Here is a 22,004-nt window from a genome sequence, read left to right on the forward strand (position 1 = left end):
TCGGCTTCACACGGAGGGGCGCAGCCTCAAAGTCTCTGGCATCATTGCGGCGCCCAGGTCTCGTCCCCACAGGCCGGCCCAGACTGCACGCATGTCGCCCCCCTCGCCGGCCATGGATCCGGTTGACTAGCGGCTAATAGTCGCCTGCTCGCCAAAGAACTTGGTTTCTCGGCTCGTCAGTCCATCAATGCCAGCACAGCAAAACCTCACCACTGCACGTGTACGTAGCTTCATGCGGAGGATACCAGACAGGATCTCGCTTGGGGTCCTCCCCGCTCGACCACATGCCGGTGCCCATGGCCACGACCTCCGGTAAGGGACAGCGGACGCCGTTCTTCCCAAAGGCAGACGCAGCCATCCTGTCGGCGAGGCACGGCCCGCTGCCAACCTACCCCAAGGCCGTCGCGCCAGTCTACGATCCCAACAACTTCAGCAAGCCGATCGGACCATGGCCTGCAAACGCAGAGGAGGATTTCTATCCTCCGGCCAAGGAGGAGTTTGCGCCGGCGTCGGTTCCCGAGAAGCCCGCGGCGTGTCTCTCAGATCGGTATCTGCGCGCCTTCCTGGCTGAGAATGAGCGTCTCCGCTGTTGCATGCTCTGGTATTATACGCGCGACTTGCTCGACGAGACCGAGTTCCTGTCCGGGCTTCAGGAGAAGACGTCGTTGGCTCAGGAGTCGACGGGCTGGGAGTTTGTGGTCATCGGCATCCTCGACGTCAACTTTTACATTCGCCTAGCCTCGATAGGCCTCCCTCTGGCCATCCTTCCGCGCGGAGAGACGATATGTGCGCATACTGTCACTCAGCCGCCCGGTGTATGTATCAACCCAACCAGTGTGAGATGTTCCTCCGACTAATTCGCCGCAGAGTGTGTTTCTGCTGCCAAACATGATGGAAGACTGGCGGTTTAGAGAGTCACCATACGTCGAGTCCGGTGGGCTCAAGGCGTATGCCGGGGCGCCGCTTCGCCTGCAAAACGAGTCGGGCGAGTGCGTCGCCCTTGGGTCGCTCTGCGTCGCGTCGAGGACGAGCCAAGAGCCGTTGACCCGATTGCAGCAACAGACGCTCGCCCGCCTGGCCGACTGGGTCGTGTCCGACATTGTGCAATGCGCGAGGGCAAGACGACAGCGCGACCGGCGCCGAATGGCGGAACTTATCTCTACAGCGCAAGTAGTGTCTGACAGAACAGTCTCCGAAGAGCCGGTCCTTCGAGCGCTGAGAACAATGTATCCAGATGCGACGGTCAGCGTGCAACCGTCCAAGGGCGACCATGTCGACATTGACAGCCACGGCCCGATACCCGTGGAAGACCTGGAAGACGGGCTGTGGGAAGACACCTGCTACCTCGACGACTTCATCGCCAACTCGAACAACCAGGAACTGCCGTCGACGAGGGCGGTGCGTGCCATTACCGCCCCATGCGAGAGCGTTTCGGGTGCCTCTTTTGTCGTCGTTGCGTCCAGGGACTTTCGGCTGGCGTTTGACGATATCGATTCCTGGTTTGTGCAGACGTGCGCAAATATGGTCTCCCAAATATGGCATAAGCGCCTCCTCGCCGAAGCCATGAAGGCGAAAGAGAAGTTCCTGCGGGGATTTTCCCACCAGCTGCGAACCCCGATACACGGCATCCTCGGCTCGGTGGAACTGTTAGCTGAGGAGCTCATGTCCCGAGCATTACCGGACTTGAGCTCTTCGACCAAGTCGGGCGAATCCACCATCTATCTCGACTCCATCAGGTCCTCCGGGCGGGATCTCATGTCCATCGTCAACAACATGATTACCCTGAACAGGTGGGCCGACATTGCCATGACGAATCGACACTATGCGCAGCACACGACATCAGCTCTCGAGGCGGAGCTGGATGGCGGAATACTGAAGGCGATTTCGGGTGATACACGCTCTGGGGTGTCGCTATTGTTTTGCCGCGACATGCCCCGGGATTATGACAGCTTCCGGATCGACCTCGACCTACTTCGCGACAGTTTGCTCCCACTCATCATAAACGCCATGCAGCACACTTCAGAAGGCGTGGTCGCGGTAACAGTGTCGCTTCGGCCGGATTCTAAGGAGCTCATCGTCGACGTCGAAGACACTGGCTGTGGCATTGAGGCTGCCGACCAACAGCGCATATTTGAGCCTTACGAAAAGGTTCAAATGCATTCGGCAGGCGCTGGCTTGGGCCTGACTCTGGCGTCAAAATTCGCAGCTCTGCTCCACGGATCTGTCGCGCTGGTATCGTCCCAAGTTGGTCGCGGCTCGCATTTCAGAGCGACCTTTCGAGATGTCGAGTGCACCCCCTCGACTTTGCCATCGCCCCTCCTTTCCGAGAAACTAAAGAGCTTGCCGCCCAAGTTCTACTGCAGGGCGTCCAGCTCGGACGGCGTTTCATTGTGCGACTGCTTTGCACGATTCTTGATCAGCCAAGGCTTCACTCGGTCGGACAGTATCGACGACGAGCACTTTGTTGTTCTTGATCTTGAAGGCGATGCAGAAGGGCAACGCTCTCAATTGTCACGGATTCCAGAGGACCGAATCGCCATCTGTCTGGTCCTGTTCTCGGAACGAGGGGAGCGCTCGGAACAGACACGCGACAACATACTTTACGTTGATGGGCCTTTTCTAACGTCGAGGATGGTCTCGACGCTGGAAGAAGCGGATAAGCGCCAGTCATCAGTGAGGGCACAGCATGCACAGCGGCTGAGCCCCGATGAACCCGCAGCGACGACTCCTCCCAGTGGAGGCACAGGCCTGAGCACAAACGGAGAGACCAAGACCTTGGTACTCCTGCAGAATCCAGTGCCTCAATTTCCCGCGGAAGTCGCTCCTGGTCTCGAATCCATGGTGCCGGCAAAGAAGGTCGGAGATGCAGAAACTACTGGAGAATTGCCGTCAGTTGCTCCGACTCTGCTCCCTCTCACAGTCTCAAAGCCGGCAGCGCTGCTTGTTGATGACAATGTCGTCAATCTGCGCATCATGCAGATGTATTGCAAGAAGAGGGGACTTCCCTACTTCTGCGCCGCGGACGGTAGGCAAGCCGTGGAAATGTTCAGTAAGCAGCAATCGCTGGCGGCCTCGGGCGAGGGCCCAGGAATACAGCTGATCCTCATGGACCTGCAAATGCCGGTCTGCGACGGCTTCGAAGCGACGCGGCAAATACGGGAGCTGGAAAAACAGAACAAGTGGACGACGTCAGTCCTGTTCATCGTTACCGGCCAAGACAGCCCGAGCGACAGAAAGGCTGCGGATGATGTCGGCGCCGACGATTACTATGTCAAGCCAGTGGGTATCAAGTTACTGGATCGGGGCGTGAAGCAATACTTTCCAGCGTTCGAGGTTTAGAGAGTATATCATGCGAGGTTATGAGCATGAAATATACGATATGGGCATATGCGCTGGTCAAGGGTTCCATAGCGACGAGGCGTTGGATGTTTCGGGTATAAGATTCGGTAGCGAAGTTGCCACAGGCTCTAATGCATGTTCTTTTCTCACAGCAGGTATTAGGGTACCGGACGTTGCTCAACGCTCAAGTAGCAATTGCGTTTCATGTGCTGTCGTCTGGTTTCAAGGTTCATGTTGGCTTCATGTTCGCGAGGTGAACTTGCATCAACCTTGGAGCTGCCACGGCCATGAAGATCAGAAACCGCGAGATCACAGTCCCTGATACCCTGCGTAGATGTAAACAACCAAGACCGACCCTTGATGAGTGCACGAGACGATCCCGTATCAAATGGAGCCCCGCGCTGAAACCCCCACCTTCATGCCCGTCAGCTCCGACTTGCCCGGATCTGCGGGGAATCTGCCCTCGACAGACGAATAATTGGGAGAACTGATGATTCGGTGGGGGGCAGGCTGTGGGGGGGCCGAAGCTTTGCACATCAACTCTCCTGGACCCTGGCATCGCCTTCTGGCAACATACGTTAACGTTCCATCGCAATATGGGGAGAACCGCTGCCCCGCGCGGCGTCTTGACGCATTGCCGGCGACTTGGACATACATAATAGCGCTGCTCGCCTCTCGCAGTCGAAAGACGGTACGCCAGACACACTGGTTTACAAGACCCCTTTTCTGGCATGGCGTTCATTCCGCAACCGTCATCAGTGGCCCTCGGGGACGGGCACGTTGAGCTGGCGAGCCTTCAAGACGTCGCGGAAGAGGTCGACACCTCTCTGCCGTCTGAGGGCTACACGATTGAAGTCTCGGCGGCGTCAGGCGTGAGCGTCAAGGGTGGTTCGGCCGCCGGCCTTTTCTACGGGCGCCAGACCCTCCGTCAGCTGCTGCCGCCTGCCGCGCTCCGGAAAGCGGGCGCTGGCTCACAGGGACCATGGCGCCTCCGCGAGCAGGAAATCTCGGATGCCCCGTCGTCGGGCCTCCGCTGGCGCGGCTGCATGCTGGACGTCGCGCGCCACTACATGCCCGTATCCGACGTGCTGCGGTTCATCGACCTCATCGCCTTCCACAAGCTCAACGTCCTGCACCTGCACCTGACCGATGACCAGGGCTGGAGGATAGACGTGCCGAGCTGGCCTCGCCTCGCCTCGGTCGGCGGATGGCGGGAGCGGTCCATGATGGGGTCGAGGATTCACAGGCTCTACGACTCAAGGCCGCACGGCGGCGTCTACTCGGCCGACGACCTGCGCGAGGTGGTCGCGTACGCAGCGGAGCGGCACATCACCGTCGTCCCCGAGGTGAACATGCCGGGCCACATGCAAGCCGCCGTCGCGGCGTACCCGGAGCTGGGCAACACCGACGTCGAGGGCCGGCAGCGCGAGGGCTCCGTGCGCGACGCATGGGGCGTCTCGACGCGGGTGCTCAACGTGTCGGACGCGACGCTCGACTTCTGCCGCCAGGTGCTCGACTTCGTCTGCGACGTGTTCCCCTCCAAGACGATTGGCATCGGCGGCGACGAGTGCCCGTACGAGGAGTGGCGGAGCAGCGCCGCGGCGCAGACGCGCATGCGCGAGCTCGGCCTCACGAGCGAGCGCGAGCTGCACGGATGGCTCATGGGCCAGATGGCCGCGCACCTCGCGAGCCGCGGCCGGCGCGCCTACGGCTGGGACGAGATCATGGCGGGCTACACGGGGCCGCCGGAAGCCGTCCAGGTCGCCGCGTGGAGAGGCCCCTGGCCGACCACCGTGGCCGCGCGCCGGGGCTTCGACGTCGTGTCCTGCCCCGACCTGAGCGCCTACCTCGACTACCGGCAGTCAGACGACGAGGCGGAGCCGACCCCCGTGGGAACCCGCCTGACGCTCGAGGACGTGTACGCCTTCGAGCCGGTCCCGGCCGGGCTGACGGCCGAGGAGGCGGCGCACGTCGTCGGCGCGCAGGTCAACGTGTGGACGGAGCACATGGAGAGCGCGCGCCGCGTCGACTACATGGTGTTTCCGCGGCTCTGCGCCTTTGCCGAGGTCGCCTGGGGGAAGCCCCCGGGCAAGGGGTTCGAGGACTTTCGCCGCCGGCTCGAGGAGGGGCATCTGGCGAGACTCGCGGCGCTGGGGGTGAACTACCGGCCGCAGACGGGGCCGCGGCCGTGGGATGCCCGCCCGGATGCTCCCGGCAGGCCGCTCCCGCGTGCGGTCCGCGAGGCGGAGCTTGATGAGTTGACGGCTGAGCTCAAGGAGCTGGCAAAGTAGCGACCGTAGGCAGAGATTTTGAGCAGGCCATAAGAGCTACCAATTTCCCAAGCGCATTTCAGACGATGATTGAGTATAATGAGACGGAAGCAATGAATTATGCCAGCCTCTCTTAGCTCTCTATCCCTCTTCAGATGGCTAGGCATGAAGTATTGTTGGCCTCGTGGGCCACTCAACATGCCAAGGCGTTGCAAGGCATATTGTGACTGACTTCAACATGAAACTCCGACACAACTGAAATATAAGGTAATAAGGTGCAGGTATTACGTACAGGAAGGCGCGCGAAGGCGCAACTGCGACCTTCAGCCTGCTGTGCGCCCGTCTGGTGGCTCTTGTTGTGCCTGCGCCAAGAGTGGAATCCACTGTGGATTCATGTTGCTGCAAGAATCGGCCGCCATAATCGGCTTCCTGCGACGGACCTGGCCGATCCAGTCCCCATGGCATTTGTTTAAAGGCCGAGGTCCCGCGCCGATTGAGCACATCAATCACCCACGACGACGCTGTAACACTGTGACATTGACTTGAACTTGATCCTCCTCAGACTTGTACAGAGTACAGAGTACCAAAGCAATTGACTCACATAAACTGCCGGCTGTTGATGATCGGAAAAGCGTCCAAACTACGTACCTAAAAGCTGAAGCTCCGCGAGCAACACTGAACACCATGCCGTCTACAGTGGACAAGACTTCCTACCCGCTCGACAACGTCGACGCCACGGCATTAAGCGGCCGCGAAATCGACGAGACGTTTCGCTCAAGCTGCATCGGTGAGTTTCGTTCTAACCCTTTGCCGCATGCTCAACAACCCCCCTTCCCCTCCCCCGCCAGACCGTCCTCAACGTTTGCTGACCAGGGACATGATGGATCGCAGACCTCGTTTCGTCCGCGCTCGGCGGTAAGGTCCTCGCCCGCTCCGACGAGTGGTTTGCTGACGCGACCAACCTGCTCCTGCCACACGCGCCCGTCTCCAAGCCCGGCAAGATGGTCTTCTCGGGCCAGTGGATGGACGGCTGGGAGACGCGCCGGCATAACCGCCGGCCCTTCGACTGGGTCGTGATCCGGCTCGGCGTGGCGTCCGGCACGGTCACCGGCGCGGAGGCCGATACGGCGTTCTTCACGGGCAACTACGGCCCGGCGGTGTCGGTGGAGGGGTGCTTCAGCTCGAGCGATGAGGAGGTCGTGTCGTGGGAGGGCGAGAGGGGCAGGTGGGAGACGATCCTCGGCGTGCAGCACTGCGGCCCGTCGCGGCGCTTCGGCTGGAAGATCGCCGCGCCCTCGAGCAAGGCGTACACGCACGTGAGGCTCAACATGTATCCCGACGGGGGCATCGCGCGCTTCCGCCTCTGGGGCCACGCCGTGCCCGTCTTCCCCGACGATAAAGCCGCCATCTTCGACCTCGCCGCTGCGCAGAACGGTGGCATCGCCGTCTCCTGCAGCGACGAGCACTACACCTCCCCGAGCGACCTGCTCCTGCCCGGCCGCGGCTCCGATATGAGCGAGGGGTGGCACACGGAGCGGTCGCGCGAGGTGGGCCACTCCGACTGGGCCATCATCAGGCTCGGCGCGCCGGGCTACATCCGCAACTTCGTCGCCGACACGGCGCATTATAGGGGCAACTTTCCGCAGCAGGTGGCCATTGAGGCGCTGGCGTGGACGGGCGGCAGCGGTGGGGAGCCTGATGCGAATGATTCGGCGTGGCGGGTGGTTGTGGCTCCGACTGATATGGGGCCGGATCGGGAGCATGACTTGCCCTGCGTGGAAGGAGAGAGTGCTTTCACGCACGTCAAGCTGATCATCATCCCAGACGGGGGTCTGAAGAGGCTGAGGGTGTTTGGGCGCAGGAGCAGTTAGATATACTTCAATAGAGTCAAGCATAGTTCGACGTCACACAACAGTGTCCAGTCTTTGTAACTTGCACAACGCGCGTGCGCAAGGAGCAACGGTCCCGCGTTGGCGACACCGGGGGCTTACGTCTGCATATACATACTCGGTACGTTCATGATCCATGAGCCACGATCCGTGTCTGTGCGAGCCTGCACCTTGTGTACCGCCGCGCACGTGGGTTGGCGCATCGACCGTCCCGCCACGCCAGGGACCAGGGCCGGAGGAGACTCGGAGCCAGCCCAGACGCACGCGATGCGCATGCGGTGCGACGTTGTGGCACACGTGGTAACAGGTCGTTGAACCCGGGACCCCCGTGCGATGTCGCCGACTGTCGCATCATAAGAGACAAAGGACGACGAAGTGCACTCCTTCTGAATTCCGCGCAGTGATGGAGCCCGGACGGGCATATCCCGCGTACTTTCCTCGAGTTCTCCCACCGATGCATGTCTTCCTCGCCATCGAGACCTCACGCACGATCCAATTAGCCAGACATGCTCGTCTCAAGAGGAACAGGCCCCCCAGCGTGCAGCTGGGGATTAACATATATTACAACTCTCGTGGCTCCGTCATCAGTCATGAGCCCTCATGCAACGCCATCCAAGCCACCATCATCATGGCCGTGGCGAACGCCCGCCGGTCTATATGCCGCGCAATGCACCGATACACCAGTCATGACCCGGTATTACAACATGAACACTTCGCAGGATTTCTTTTGCCTCCGTCGTTGGCAGTGGCATGCTCAGACCTCCTCCGTGCCAACCGCCTCGTATCCCCCTCTTGTCCGCATGCCGGTGAGCCGCATGAGCGTCGGGCTCTCGTACATGGCTGTGTAATCCACCTTGGCACCCCCGAGCACGGCGGTGCCGTTCTCGCGCTGCCCAAAGATGGGTGCCGGATCGCACCAGAAATCCTTGCAGTTGGACAGACAGCCCCGGCTGTACGGGTTCTTCTTCTTGCGCTTGTTCTTGCCGGCCGCCGCCCCGCGTCCGGTGATGGTCTCGATGAACGGGTCGACGCCGAGGAGCCGGCTCCACTGCTTCAGCATGCCACCGCGATGCTTGTTGGCGGCACTGGGCGTGTCACCCGGCGCTGCGAGCGACGCCAGGTTGGGGTCGAGCGGCGTGCCGGTGGACGTGAGTGCCGTTACGGCAGGGCTAATGTGGATGCCCGTCATGTTTTCGTACGTCGTCATGGCGCGCGACACCTGGAAGAACTGAGTGAAGACGAGCATGGTGACCCAGATGAGCTGCAGCGAGATCCACACGGCCAGGATGAGCGTGTACGCGTCCGAATTGAGCATCTTGCATAGACCGGCCCCGAAGAGGGTGCATTGGTCTGACGCGTCTGCCGAGATGTTGCCAAAATCTGCCCCAGTTAGCGCGTGCATGAGACAACGGTCACGGGCACGGTTCTTACAGTAGTAGAGCAACCAGTCGTAGGCGAAGATGCCAAAGGTCAAGCAGACAAGGTACAGGAAGAAGTGCCTGTGGTTGTTGACGCCGACGCAGTTGTACACCCACGGGCAGTGGCTGGGCTGTTGTCAGTACGCGCATCCACGCATCTACATCGGAACCGGCCAACTCACTGGTCATGCTTGGCTACGCAACGCTGGCACCTCCTGCAGTGTTTGCTCCGAAGCGGTGTTCTTATCATGCACGTAACACAAAAGTTGGCCTCGTCATACTTCCACTCCTTGAGCAAGTCGTCAATGACGGCTCGCTGCTCGGCGATTCCATTCAGCTTGGGCACGAAGCCTGGATCATATCGCATGCTCGCGATGTAGAAGAAGGTGGTGAGGCAGTACAGGACGGCGAACACCAGGTTGAGTATGTAGTGCGGTGACGCCCCTGAAGTCCCGGTGCGCGTCGTGCCAGGCAGTACGACAAAGAGCCAGTCCAGGCCGACGAAGAACAGGGAGCCGGCGAAAATGCCGGCCATCCAGGGCTGTCTCGATCAGCCAAGAGCTCGGCATGTGGGGGTGCGAGGCGACTTACCGTCTTGTGAAAGTGGCGCATGTCGGACGGGGCGTATTCGAGCACTTGCTTGGCACTGGCGAGACTGGCATAGATTGTGAGCAGGGCCAGCGGGATGCCCAGTATGACGGGGAAGCGCGAGAGCACGAAGAGGACGCCCCAGGTGAGGAGGAAGGGCCAGAGGAAGAGGAAGCGGGTGGCGAAGGCGCGCTTGTCCTTGAGGAAGTAGCTGGAGCCGGGCCAGGGCGGCGTCGCGACGTGACCGTCCTCGTCGTAGCCGCACTCGCGCAGGGCGCGATGCCAGGCGCCCTGGGTGTTGAGCTCGGTAGCAGTAACGGCGGGCGTCTTGCCCGACTCGGTCTTGGCGAAGCGGTCGGCCCCATACTCGATGATCTTGAGGATGCAGCCAGGGTTGCCCTTGACGAGCGCCCAGTGCAGCGCGGTGAAGCCCTGCTCGTCGGCGGCGTGGACGCTGGCGCCCCAGCGGAGGAAGACGTCGACGCACTGGGGGAAGCCCTTGTAGGCGGCCCACATGAGCGAGGTGTGGCCGAAGCTGTCGAGGACGTCGACGGGGATGCCCTGGTGGAGGAGCAGGGTGATGAGCAGGACGTTGCCGTTGAAGGTGGAGATGTGCAGTGTGTTGTAGCCCTGGGCGTCGGTGATGAGGGGGTCGGCGCCGTGCTGGAGCAGCAGGTTGACCGTGTAGTAGTGGCAGCGCTGGGCCGCCCACTGCAGGGGCGTCGCGATGGACTCGCCGCCCTTTTTGTTGATCTCGGCGCCGTGCTCGATGAGGAACTTGCACATGGCATACTGGTTGTTAATGGATGCCCACTGGGGGACTGTCAGCCGGGTTCTTGTATTTAGCACTTTGCCAGGTTTCTGGGGGCGCGCACGTGTAGCGGCGTGATGCCCTCCTCGTCGGCGTACGTCGCGTCGAACTCGCCCGACTCGAAGAGCTTCTCCATGGCGGCAATGTCGCCGACGCGGGCGACCTGCATGATGTCGCTGTCGGGCGCCGCCGGCGGGTTCGCCGCGTCGGCGGGCAGGCTGCCCATCTCCATCTCGCTGTTGAGCTTCGGGGCGGCGGCCGAGGCCTTGGAGGAGAGGTGGATGGGGGCGGTGGTGGTCGAGGAGGAGGCAGCCGAGGCGCTGCTGGGACGAGTCGGGCTGCCCATGTACGTGCCCGCGCTGCGCAGCGGCGGATGCGAGACGAAGACGACGGCGGTTGGTCTGGTTGCGGGAGCTGGGGCGCTCAGCGGAGGGGGCAACCGGCGCGAGGTTGAGGGCGGTCGGGAGTCGCGAGCCGGCCGTTGGCGTTTTGGTGTCGGCGTCGACGCTGACGTTGACGTTGGCGTTGAGCGGGAGCGTCGGTTGCGCCTGCCGGCAGACAGAGCTTCGGGTCGTGTCTGTCGCGCCTGCCGTTCCAGCTAGGGAAGCGTCGTCACCGCTAGAAGCACCAAGAGTACAAAGTACAGGCACCGAGCGCTACCCCGACGTCGCCAGATGCAGCCTGTGAACGCAACAACAGGCTCGGCGGCAGGAGAGGGATAACAAAAAAACGGTACGGCACAGAAAAGATCAAAATGGCCCAAAATCGAATGTCCAAGGGAAGGAGGGAGAGCCGGGCTTGATGGAATCGTTTCCCCGTTCAATTTCCAATCCAGCCCGAGGAGGACCCCCGTCCAGTCCCCTGCCCTGCCCCGGCGGCTCTCTCCACTGCCCTGGGCGTCCGCTGAGGCTGAGTCGCCAAGTGCTTGCGCCCTCCATGCCCGAAGCGGTCTAGGGCCTGGGAGCTGAGGTGAGGTGACTTGGGTGAGTGCGCGCTGACGGCTCCGGCTCGTGTGGCAAAGCGCGAGAGTGGGAATGAGTGGGCGCCTGTGAGAGCCTGTGAGAGCCCTGCGAGCCCTGGGAGACGGGGCGCAAGGACCCGCCCTGGTGCCCGCAAGGTCCCCTGTGGCTGGTGCTGTCGAGCCCGCCCCGCCAGGCTGTGGCGCGCGCCGAAAGACCAGATGCCACTCTCCCCGGGGCGTTCTCTTCTCCTATTTCCTCCGCTGAATAAGTTGTCGCCATGCAGAAAGAGAGTTATGAATAAGTGATTTCGTTCACAGCCAATCGAGCATAAGGGCAAGCTATAGCTTATACCAAATTCAACACATTAAAACACCTACTCAATACGGGCTATGATCTCCACCATCAAACAGCTCCGGAACCGGGACGCGCAGATGCGTTTCTTGGCCAATCTCTGTGATCTTGGAACGATCCTCGTCACTCAGCTTGAGATCCAGGGCCGCAAAGTACTCTTTCATCCGCTCGACCTTCTTCGTGGTATTCAGGACAATGATCTGCTGGTCAAGCTGCCAGCGGATCAAGATGGTGCTCTTACTGACGCCGTACTTTGCAGAGAGCTCCTCCAACGTGTCCTCGAGGTGCCTCTGTCGCAGCCACGTGATGGGCGCGAGGCCCATCCAGCTCTGGACGGCGATACCCTGAGACTGCAGCCATTTGGCGTACTCGGGCGCGCCCTTGATGTAGGGGTGGAACTGGATCTGGTTGACGACAGGCTTGATCTCGGCCGTCTTCAGCAAGTTTTCGACGTGCACCCGCCGGAAATTGGAGACGCCAATGGCGCGGGCTTTGCCAGAGCGGTGGATGGCCTCAATGAGCCTCCACGCCTCGGCGACAGCGGCTTTGTCGTACGTGCTGTCCTTGTTGGCGTATGGGGTATGGAGCAACAGCCTGGAGAGTCATCAGCTATGAGTTGCGCGTCTGCGACCTGTTTGACGTCGGAAAATCCTACAAGTCGACATATTCTAATTGAAGGCGGTCCAAGCACTTGTCGAAGCCAACGGTTACGTCTTTCACGCTGCCCTCGCTGATGGTTTGAGCCAGCTTCGTGGTGACGAAAAGCTCGTTCCGGGGCACACCGCTTTCCTTGATTGCCCGCCCGAGCTCGTTCTCGGTGCCGTAGCCCTCGGCCGTGTCAAGATGGCGATAGCCGGCCGCGATGGCGTCCTTGAGCATCTTGACCATGTCCGGGTTGAAGTCAGAGAAGCGGTCGGGCTTGTACCACGCCGTGCCGGTGCCGAACCCGAGCTATCTCATCGCATTAACGTCATGGGTAGCGAGGTGATGCGAGCAGAGATGGGGGTCCTACCACGGGGATCTTGGTGCCATCCTGCAGTGTTACCGAAGGAATGCGCGTGGGGGAAGACATGGCGTGACGAAAACCGATTGCTGGACTCGATTGATCTGGCGTACTGCGGATTCCGTGAGGTAATTCTGAGGTTGGCCAGACTAAAACAGAGGGGAACGACCGCGTTTTCGCTGCATTATGAACATCTCAGAACCCCGCACGCTATAACGGCAAAGGTCATCACCCTAATAAGCAATATCGGTATCATGATGTAAGCGGGCCGGTGATGGCGGGAGGCATAAACTCTCACTGATAGTCCGGGCGGAGGTGGCCCGGCCAGGCTAATAAGCATATCCCGTTTAGGTAGTCGCCGTCTCTTCCATCTGCCCTCCAAGTCTGGCGGCATTTTCCTGAGCTGGAATTCGACCTCGCGGGTTTCTACACGCTGGCGGCATATCATGACCTAATTTTCCTTCTTTGCTTGTCATATTGCTGTCCTCGCTTTTCTACCTGGCCGGTTGCGCAGGTCACCACTTGGGACCTACCGGCCCTGCGTCGACCTGGCTCGGCGCTCCATGAAAACACCTGTGATCCACAACGGATTACTGATACACCCATCGCTCACGACGGGTCGCTTGCAAGCAGTTCGCTTATCGTTGTAATGGATACCTAGCTCTTGTGACTGTTGTTACTTAACGGCCAGGTCTGGGCACTCAACCTATTCCTGATCATACTGAGTCATTGACCCGATGCAAGACCTCCGGGTCCATTATCCTTGCCGCATACATTAGCTCGGCTATAAGACAATGCAGACATCAGAACTGCCCGGGCAGGACCGGCCTCTATCGGCCAATGGACCGGCTGAGAGCACAATACTAACATATTTCCTGTAAGGCGACGGTAGGATCCAGATCCAGCGGCATGGATGGTAGTAATGGTTTCATGGTATCGTCGCGTTGCCCCCACACATCCATCTGTGGAGCCCAAGGCGGGAAGGCAGATGCCGACCGATCTGGTGGTCCTAGCGGCCGACGTTCTATTGTAGCTGCAGCATCTTACTTGAGAGGTCGCGCTGGGCCTGCCGTCCCTCGGCGGTTGTCGAAAGCATCCAGTAGTCTCTGACAGAGGCACGAGTCTACTTGGGCTTGTAAAGGCAGATGGCCGTTGCCGTTACATGGGGGAATTAGATGCACCGGGCCTGGGGCTCCGGGCCTTGGCGAAAGTACCAGCGGTGTAAGGCTACGGCATGCGGCTCAGTGGCGAGGCGCGCCATGGACGCCAAGTATGCAAACAGCGGACATTCAATAGTCCTATACGGAGCGTCGGAGATACCTGCTTGACAATGACTATACTGGCTCGGCAATTACTATGTTCGATCGGGGGCAGCCAGCGTAACATGGAACCGCATGCCTGGCCGGAGCTAGTGACCCTGCTGGACGTCATGAATGGCATTAGTCTAGTTGAAGTCGCTAGAAGAGGAAACACCCGACTTGGAAGGGGCAAAAGGGTTTAAGTCGACTCTGTGATTCTGCCTAGACGTGGAGGAGTTGGCAAGAGAAACCTGGGATGGGAGGCAGATATAAACTGCCGTGAAAACCTCCCAGGAGAGGTACCATTCTGCTTGTCACTATCTCATAATAACCCAACTCAACCACCCCCCAAGCGCCGCCTTCCATACCAGAAGCACAAGTCAATACTGTCCCGCGAAATGCTCTTCAACTCTTTTGTCAATCTTGCTCTCGCGACTATGGCCACCGCTGCCGCCATCGCTGACCCAGCCCCTCAAGCTGTCAATGAGACAGAGCCCGACCTGGGCTCTGCCGACTCAACTCTCGAGAAGCGCAGATGCGGCGGTTTCTGGAACACCTGCAACACTGGCGGATCGGGCATCCGCTACTTGGGCAACGGCGACGTCAACTTCTTCACCACGCGGTGCGGCGACGGCCACGGAGGGTACAAGGGCTCCGGCATTGACCTGGGCCGTTGCCTGCAGAACAGGGGCGGTAATCTGGCCCCGGGCAGCCAGTAAGTCAAGCATCAATCATGACAAAGAAAATCGCCAAAGAGTAGAACCATTGAACGATTGGGTAGCTGCTGACGAGATGTTTACTAGGTACTTCAAGACGTGCCATGACATTGACATCCAGGGATACACTACGCTTGTTGCTACCTGCGGAGACGGCAAGAAAGACCATCGCACTTCTATCGATCTCAGTGTGTACCACAAGAGGATTGCGTTTAGGGAGTGGTTTTACTGACATTGAGAATAGACACTGTCATCTGCAACCAAGGCGGGAACCTTGCCTGTTAGAGGGCAACGATGCAAACAAGAGTATTAGCGATTCTCTCCCGGCACTACAGCGCCGCACGTGTGTATTCATCTACATAATATGGTAGAGAAATACATGGCACTGTGCCCATTTACTCATGCAGCATGCAACCGTAATTGTTAAATAGATAGGCACGCAGCAGAGACCTGCTGTGTGCCATATGCGACGCCCTGGCGCGTGGGCGCATTTCCTAGCGACTCGCCAGCTTATCGCGATGAGGAAATGAATATTAAAATACAAATCTAAATATAATATTATCGCCTTGTATATTGGATTACAGCTACGAACTTGGGAGGCTTGTAACGCTCCGAATGGGGCAGCGGGATTGGCGTCTGGGTTGCCAGCTGGCAGAGAGTCGAGACCACTAAATATGGACCTGTGCGGCGTGGCCTGATATGTGGGCCGCAAAACCTCCGGCGCTGGCCCCGAGCTGCCAGATCCGTCAGACCCAGACTGGACCTGAATTGCGGCGCTCCACCACAAACGCCGACGTGCACAAACCACCACGTCTGGCCTCCCCCGTGTGCGACACCTGCCGACGTCGACTGCCCTCCACCGACCTGAGCCGCCCGTCGAGGTTCCGTCTCCCGCGCGAGCACTCGAGCCCCTTGATCCTTCGGCCTTCTCTCTCCCCTCGACCTTTCAAACACGTACCGCACGACCTCGAAGCCTCGTCGACACATCCGCGCGCACCGCCCACCATGGCCACCTTCACCTCGGTCGTCGAGACCATCATGACGCCCTCCCTGCCCGTCATCCTCCTCGGCATCCTCATCATCCTCGGCGCCCCGATCCTGCTGCACATCGTGCTCGCCTCGTCCGCCACGTACACGACCCCGCCCGTCGTCGTGCTGCTCGGCCCCTCGCACGCCGGCAAGACGGCCCTCACGACGCTGCTCGAGCGCGGCGGCCCCGCGCCCACGCCCACGCACACCTCGCAGACGGCCCAGTCCGTCGAGCTCAACGCCTCCACCGACTCCGCCTCGAGGAAGTCGTTCCGCAACCACGACGACGCCACCGGCACGCACACCAAGTTCCTGCTCGTCGACACGCCCGGGCACGGCAAGCTGCGCAACGTCGCGAGCGGGAAGCTCGCCCGCGCGGAGAAGCTCAAGGCCGTGGTCTTCATGGTGGACGCTGCGGCGATTGGCGAGCATGATGTCCTCGCGCCGACGGCTGCGTACCTCTACGACGTGCTGCTGCATTTGCAGCGGAAGGCATCCTCCAAGGGCAAGGACAAGGCCTCTGTGCCGGTCCTCGTCGCGGCCAACAAGATGGACCTCTTCACCGCGCTGCCGGCTACCATGGTCAAGTCGCAGCTCGAGGCGGAGCTGACGCGCATCCGCGCCACGCGCAGCAAGGGCCTGCTCGACTCGGGCGTTGGCATCGACGACGTGGGCTCCGAGGAGCAGGACGGCTGGCTGGGCGAATACGGCTCGGAAAAGTTTTCGTTTCAGCAGATGCGCGAGTTTGAAATTGACGTCGACGTCATTGGCGGGAGCGTCACGGCCGAGGCCGACGTGGACAAGTGGTGGTGGTGGATGGCGCAGAGGGTGTGAGTCGGCCAGGTCGCGCCGTGTACGATAGGAATAGCGCGGGCCATTCGCGGCAATGGCCGGTGTAATGTCACAACATAGAAGATATCACTCAGACCATTGCGACTGGGCAGGTCTCCAGGCGACAAGAAATAAAGATTTTGTCATTGCCGTCTATCTGCATGAATCCGGTAGATGTTGAGTCTACTGCCACCCAAATGTCCAAGTTGAAAACGCCAGGCCAGTGATAAATCAAACTCCAAAATGCGTCATTTCATCTGCCTCGTGCGCCTCCTGCTTCCGATCAGCCGTCCAGGCACCATCTACTGCTTCCTGTTGACCATCCAGGTGAGCAGGTCAACCTTGGTCACGACGGCAATAGGCTTGGACAGGGACTTGGCGTCGCCGCTCTTCTCCGTCACCACAGCGGCGCTGTTCCACTCGAAGAAGTTGCTCAGCGCCGACAGCGGCGTGTCGACCGTGATCTCGACAAACTTCCTCTTGGCAGCCCCCGCGGGGGCCTGGCCGGTGGCGCTCTTGCGCGGGTCGGTGACGATCTCGTCGAGACGGCTAAAGTTGAACATGACGTCCTTGACGGGGCTCTGGCCGGTGGCGCGGCCACGCGAGATGTAGCTCAGCAGGTTGCCGAGGGTGACGAGGCCGACAAGGCGCGACGACGACGACAGCACGGGCAGCTGGTCGAAACCCTTGTCGCGCATCGTCTCAATGGCCTCGGAGCAGCTGGCGGTGGCGGCGACCGAGGTGACGGGCTTGAGGCGCAGGGAGCCGACGGTGGCGCCGTCATAGGGGTCGCTGGAGCCGGCGGGGGCGTCGCTGTGGGCGGCCTCGACGCCGTTGACGGGCAGCAGGCCGTTGGCGGCGAGCCAGTCGTCGTCGGCAAACTTGGACAGGTAGCTGCGGATGCTGTCGGGCAGGACGACGACGACGACGTCGCCCTTCTTGAAGCCGTAGTCCTTGACGGCCCGCAGCATGGCAGCCATGGCAGAGCCGGAGCTGCCGCCGACGAGGAGGCCCTCCTCGGAGATGAGGCGCCTGGCGAGGTAGAAGGACTCCTGGTCGTCCGTCTTGTACCACTTGTCGACGAGCTCGCGGTCGAGGACGTCGGGGATGAAGTCGTAGCCGATGCCCTCGACCTTGTAGCCCTCGTTGAGGTGCTCCTGGTTGAGCGACTCGGGCAGGGCGAGGATGCTGCCGTGGGGGTCGGCGGCGATGACCTTGACGTCCTTGCTGTGCTTGCGGAGGCCCTTGGCGAGGCCGGTGATGGTGCCGCCGGTGCCGGCGCCGGCGACGACGGCGTCGACGCGGCCGCCCGTCTGCTCCCAGATCTCCTCGGCGGTGCCGAGCTCGTGGGCGCGGGGGTTGTCGACGTTGCTGTACTGGTCGAGGATGTGGGCGTTGGGCATCTCCTTCTCGAGGCGGCGGGCGACGCCAATGTGCGACTCGGGGGCGTCCCAGGCGGCCTGGGTGGGCGTGCGGATGATGGTGGCGCCGAGGGCGCGCAGGACCGAGACCTTTTCGGCCGACATCTTCTCGGGCATGGTGATGATGGTCTTGTAGCCCTTGATGGCGCCGACGAGGGCGAGGCCGATGCCGCTGCAAACCAACACTTAGCACGCGAGGGCAGACATACAACGGGGGAGGAGAATCAGGAAAGGGAGGCGTACGTGTTGCCGCTGGTGGGCTCGATGAGGGTGTCGCCGGGCTTTATCCTGCCGCTGCGCTCGGCCTCCTCAATCATGCGCAGGGCGATGCGGTCCTTGACGCTGCCGCCGGCATTGAAGAGCTCCGTCTTGGCGTAGACGTCGCACTCGATGCCCAGCGACTGCGGCACCTTGTTGAGGCGCACGAGGGGCGTGTTGCCGATGAGCTCGGTGGCGGAAAGGACGGTGGCGGGCTTGCGCCCGACGTGGGGGAGAGTCGGCGACGCCATGATGGCGGGGGAGAGGGAGCTCGTGTCTTGTTGTTGGGTGGTTGTCGTGTACGATCGTCAAGTCGGCCAGCCGTCGCGTCTTGTGGTGCGTAAGCCTGTAGTTGCGAGAGAAGGAGAGGTGAAAGAGAAGGAGAGAAGGGAGACGATGGCTGCAGATGTGAGGTGGTGGTGGTGGTGGACGGCGCAGAGAGAATCGGAAACGGAAGCGGGACCGAAACCTGACAGGAAGGTGGCGTGTCCGGCAGAAACTTTTGCGTGCCCCGCGCCCGCCGTCGCCGCCGCGCGACGCCGAGAGTATCCGCCAACAAGGGACGGGCGGGCGGCTGGAGCGAGCCCCTCTCGGCTGTCGCAGTCGGAAGTGCAGGGGTGTCTTGGGGGCACCAGCTGCCGCTCGGAGACCCCCGAATCCCGAGCTGACCCGCCATCATTCCCGCTGTAGGAACAGCTGGAGGTCCAAGCACGGGCGGTCAGTCAGCGGGTGGAGCCCCCGTAAGGCGCCCTGACGCGGCCACTCAGGCGCCCCGACCGATTTTTAGGTACGTACGTCCACGCCGTAGCGCTCGCGCCAGAAGGGTCCTCCAAGGGTTCTCAAGCAGCCCTAATAACGCCGGACGAAGATCCTTGTGGGGGCACCATCGTCTTCTTGATCAGCCGCCATAAAATTTGCCGTGAGCTCGGTAGCGAGCCGCGGGCTCTGCCTGGATGCCCGGCCAAAGCGGGAACGCCCATCAACTACAGACGAAGAGTGCCGCGCAACCGCTATTGAACATCCCCGGCGAGCCAAATGAATCTAGGTTTTATATCATATAAATACATTTCTGCGAATAGTGCTACTTTTTGCTATGCTATACTCACTCCCTTCCTGTCTGCCGTTGCTGCCATGGGAGCACACACCGCTAAGCTGCAGGGGCCGCTCTTTTCTCGCATGCTCCTCGTCGTCCTTTCGTAAACTTGTACAATAATTAGGCCCTGAGCTTCTAAGAGTCGTCCCTCCTCTAAGCGCGATGATGGCCTTGTTCCCTCGGGGCACTTAGAACCTCCCTTTTCAGTGCCTTCAACCCCCTCCTCTCACTCCTGCTTTTCTTCCTCTTCTTCCTCCTCGTCCTCCTCGTCCTCGTCCTCCTCCTGGGGCTCTTCAGCAGGCTTTATATCCTCCAACTTATTAGGGTGTTCATCCGGCTCCACGTCCCCATCCGCCCAAGGGTCGTCAGGGTCTGAAACCTGCGTCTTCTCGGAATCTCTCATGATCTCCTCAAAATCAAAATCCCACCATTGGTACTTGACTGGAGGCTTATCCGGAAATAGTAGATCGTCCTCCTCAGAGGGTTCCTCGCTCTCCTCTCCTTCCTCTTCTCCCTCCTCGCGTTTCTCGTGCGCGGCGTTAGATCCGCGGACATTGCTCTCAATACTTCCCGGTGGCTTCTCGAGACCGTGGCAAAGACCAAAGGCCGCATTGCAGCCTGCGCCGCAGTGTAATCGCGATGAACCGCTGTCATGGGGTTAGCACTGTACTGCAGGATGGGACAGAATAATAATGAAACAGGAGGGCTCATACCAATGTCCAAACGACGAGCAGCACCCACCGAACGATGAGCCTGCACAGGTGTAATTGAACATAAGGTCCATGCTGCGGCCGCAGAGCCCATCCTTTGAGACTATAACAGCAACACGCTCGTCGAATGGACGGAACTCTACCGGCATCGTGGCTCCCGATTCTGGGCCGGGGCTCGACGCCGAGTCCGGCAGAGACGATCCAGGCTCTTGGACACCACCGGCCTGGTTCGCGGCCTTGGGGGCCGGGCGGTACCAGTTCTCCTTTGGATCTCCGAGGCACTCCCCTACCGTGACAAACTTGTATCCGCGCGTCTTGGCAGTCAGAAGCATGTGGGAAGCCAGCTGGAGAGCATGGGCTTGCGGGTCGTGGGCCAGCACAATGTAGCCGTTGTCTGCGGCCTTCTCCGATAGGCCCTTGTTAAAGAGCATTTTCGAATTCTCAAGGACGTTGCGATCCTGAGTCATCCAGTCGTTGGTGTCGAGGGAGACTCCGATAATGTGATAGCCGCGCTCCCCGAGGTAGGCTTGGCAGTCGCCGCCGCACGCGAGGTACGGAGCGCGCATGTAAGTCGGGATCCATCCAAAGATGTTTCGAAACGCCATCTCGCTGTACATCATTTGGATTTCTGGCCTGCCGGGTACGAGGTGCCTGTCGAGGTTGACATGAGTCCAGGTGTGGCTCGCGATATGGTGGCCGTCCCTGTCCATGCGCACGAGGAGACTTCTCCACGGCTCGTCTTGGATGTTGCGGCGGTCCTGAAGCCCGACGACGAAAAACGTGGCCTTTGCGTTGAATGTGTCGAGGAGATTCAAGAGCGCTTCCGTGTACATGGCGGGCCCGTCGTCGAATGTGAGGGCGACGACGCCGGGCTTAACGCACTTGTCAATTATTGTCCCTTACGTGTCACAATGTTAGATACGTGTTCTGCGATGCCATTTTGTTTTCAAGGATTGAACATACCGTATGGCACATTTCCGAGGTGAGGTCGTGGAATGATGTCTGTTTGTGGCCCCTCGGGGCGATACTCGTGAGCGAATGTAGTGCCGCCATGGAGGACTGCTTGGAGCCCCAGAAGCAGCGCGGCTTGTGTCAGGTGCCCAATACTTCTTGGCGCCATCGTTGTGTGTGCGCTGAGCAGCTGCTGTCGGTAATGTGGTGGCCACGAGTAGACAGAGACGGAATCGAGCGAGGACGAGATGAATAGCAGGAACAAGTCGAGAGGACGACAACTCGCAACCAATTTATCGAGAGAACGGGGGTTTAGAGTTCGGCAATCCAAGATTCACAGGGGAGCCCCGAAATATATAATGCACGAGAGAGGTTCACAGGTAATGTATCGTCTTGTCATCATTCTGCAGCGCACAACTCCGTCCGGGAGGCTTATCTGTATGGGGAATCATGGCTGCAGATGTCCCATGCACAAGATGCCTCATTGCCATGCTAGAATTCAGCATTCAGATCATGAGATGGCCGCAGAACGCGGGGTCGGTGGCTGAAGCTTGATCCGCTCTCCGTCCCGACGGGGCGCGTTCCCGCCAACCCGCGCGCGATGCTTCGTAGCTGCGTGGTTGTCTGGTCATCTCTGGTGGAGTTGCAGCAGCGTGGCATGTTCTTGAACTCGGGGACACACGGGCACTGAACCTGCAGCCAATTAAGCGTACGGTACGGGATCCCCAGATCCAGCATGATGGGTCGGGCCTGCGGCTCGTGGCGAGGTGGCATCGAAATGGGTGAATGCAGGTTCGAATCTTAAAAGGGCGGCTGCCTCCCTGTGGCTCAGACAGCGAATGTCTGCGAACCACAAATTTCCCACAAATAACTTGTGCCATAACGGCAAAACTCTCGGTGTGAGTAAAAGATGAGCCGCGGAGCAGAGATGGGGCAGAAGATATGGCCGAGAGTCGCCCTAGAAACGGGGCCCGTGTCGGCGATATGGGAGTTCAACGATCGCCAAATATGTATGGACCTGCACCCGACGTCGTGCAAAGTTCGCTTGAGTCCATGTCTATGCTCA

At 60.2% G+C, this 22,004-nt stretch overlaps 9 protein-coding genes across 9 annotated transcripts; 5 read left to right on the forward strand and 4 right to left on the reverse strand.

Annotated features, from left to right (window-relative positions):
* Positions 1–284: 284 nt before the first annotated feature.
* PLICBS_001689 (uncharacterized protein) lies at positions 285–3,339 on the forward strand (the record flags this gene model as incomplete). The annotated part of the gene is made up of 2 exons (XM_018317222.2): positions 285–815; positions 868–3,339. 2 exons carry the CDS (start codon positions 285–287, stop codon positions 3,337–3,339), a joined length of 3,003 nt encoding a protein of 1,000 aa, XP_018182747.2.
* A 731-nt stretch (positions 3,340–4,070) lies between these two features.
* Positions 4,071–5,630, forward strand: PLICBS_001690 (uncharacterized protein; the record flags this gene model as incomplete). Its single annotated transcript, XM_018317221.2, has 1 exon — positions 4,071–5,630. One exon carries the CDS (start codon positions 4,071–4,073, stop codon positions 5,628–5,630), a length of 1,560 nt encoding a protein of 519 aa, XP_018182746.2.
* Positions 5,631–6,293: 663 nt separating this feature from the next.
* PLICBS_001691 (allantoicase) lies at positions 6,294–7,480 on the forward strand (the record flags this gene model as incomplete). The annotated part of the gene is made up of 2 exons (XM_018317220.2): positions 6,294–6,396; positions 6,501–7,480. The coding sequence occupies 2 exons, from the start codon at positions 6,294–6,296 to the stop codon at positions 7,478–7,480; spliced, it is 1,083 nt and encodes a 360-aa protein (XP_018182745.2).
* Positions 7,481–8,252: 772 nt separating this feature from the next.
* Positions 8,253–10,661, reverse strand: PLICBS_001692 (palmitoyltransferase akr1; the record flags this gene model as incomplete). The annotated part of the gene is made up of 5 exons (XM_018317219.2): positions 8,253–8,878; positions 8,930–9,042; positions 9,099–9,457; positions 9,508–10,317; positions 10,380–10,661. 5 exons carry the CDS (start codon positions 10,659–10,661, stop codon positions 8,253–8,255), a joined length of 2,190 nt encoding a protein of 729 aa, XP_018182744.2.
* Positions 10,662–11,654: 993 nt separating this feature from the next.
* On the reverse strand, positions 11,655–12,700 carry PLICBS_001693 (uncharacterized protein; the record flags this gene model as incomplete). Its single annotated transcript, XM_065599889.1, has 3 exons — positions 11,655–12,222; positions 12,284–12,579; positions 12,641–12,700. The coding sequence occupies 3 exons, from the start codon at positions 12,698–12,700 to the stop codon at positions 11,655–11,657; spliced, it is 924 nt and encodes a 307-aa protein (XP_065455961.1).
* Positions 12,701–14,366: 1,666 nt separating this feature from the next.
* PLICBS_001694 (uncharacterized protein) lies at positions 14,367–14,877 on the forward strand (the record flags this gene model as incomplete). Its single annotated transcript, XM_018317218.2, has 2 exons — positions 14,367–14,644; positions 14,733–14,877. The coding sequence occupies 2 exons, from the start codon at positions 14,367–14,369 to the stop codon at positions 14,875–14,877; spliced, it is 423 nt and encodes a 140-aa protein (XP_018182743.1).
* A 773-nt stretch (positions 14,878–15,650) lies between these two features.
* PLICBS_001695 (uncharacterized protein) lies at positions 15,651–16,508 on the forward strand (the record flags this gene model as incomplete). The annotated part of the gene is made up of 1 exon (XM_018317217.2): positions 15,651–16,508. The coding sequence occupies one exon, from the start codon at positions 15,651–15,653 to the stop codon at positions 16,506–16,508; it is 858 nt and encodes a 285-aa protein (XP_018182742.2).
* A 299-nt stretch (positions 16,509–16,807) lies between these two features.
* On the reverse strand, positions 16,808–18,435 carry PLICBS_001696 (cystathionine beta-synthase; the record flags this gene model as incomplete). The annotated part of the gene is made up of 2 exons (XM_018317216.2): positions 16,808–18,098; positions 18,170–18,435. The coding sequence occupies 2 exons, from the start codon at positions 18,433–18,435 to the stop codon at positions 16,808–16,810; spliced, it is 1,557 nt and encodes a 518-aa protein (XP_018182741.1).
* A 1,068-nt stretch (positions 18,436–19,503) lies between these two features.
* On the reverse strand, positions 19,504–21,040 carry PLICBS_001697 (uncharacterized protein; the record flags this gene model as incomplete). The annotated part of the gene is made up of 3 exons (XM_065599890.1): positions 19,504–19,924; positions 19,991–20,859; positions 20,951–21,040. 3 exons carry the CDS (start codon positions 21,038–21,040, stop codon positions 19,504–19,506), a joined length of 1,380 nt encoding a protein of 459 aa, XP_065455962.1.
* Between the last annotated feature and the right edge of the window lie 964 nt (positions 21,041–22,004).

Source organism: Purpureocillium lilacinum, assembly GCF_023168085.1.
Source record: "Purpureocillium lilacinum CBS 284.36 DNA, scaffold_1, whole genome shotgun sequence".
Taxonomy (NCBI): Eukaryota; Fungi; Ascomycota; class Sordariomycetes; order Hypocreales; family Ophiocordycipitaceae; genus Purpureocillium; species Purpureocillium lilacinum.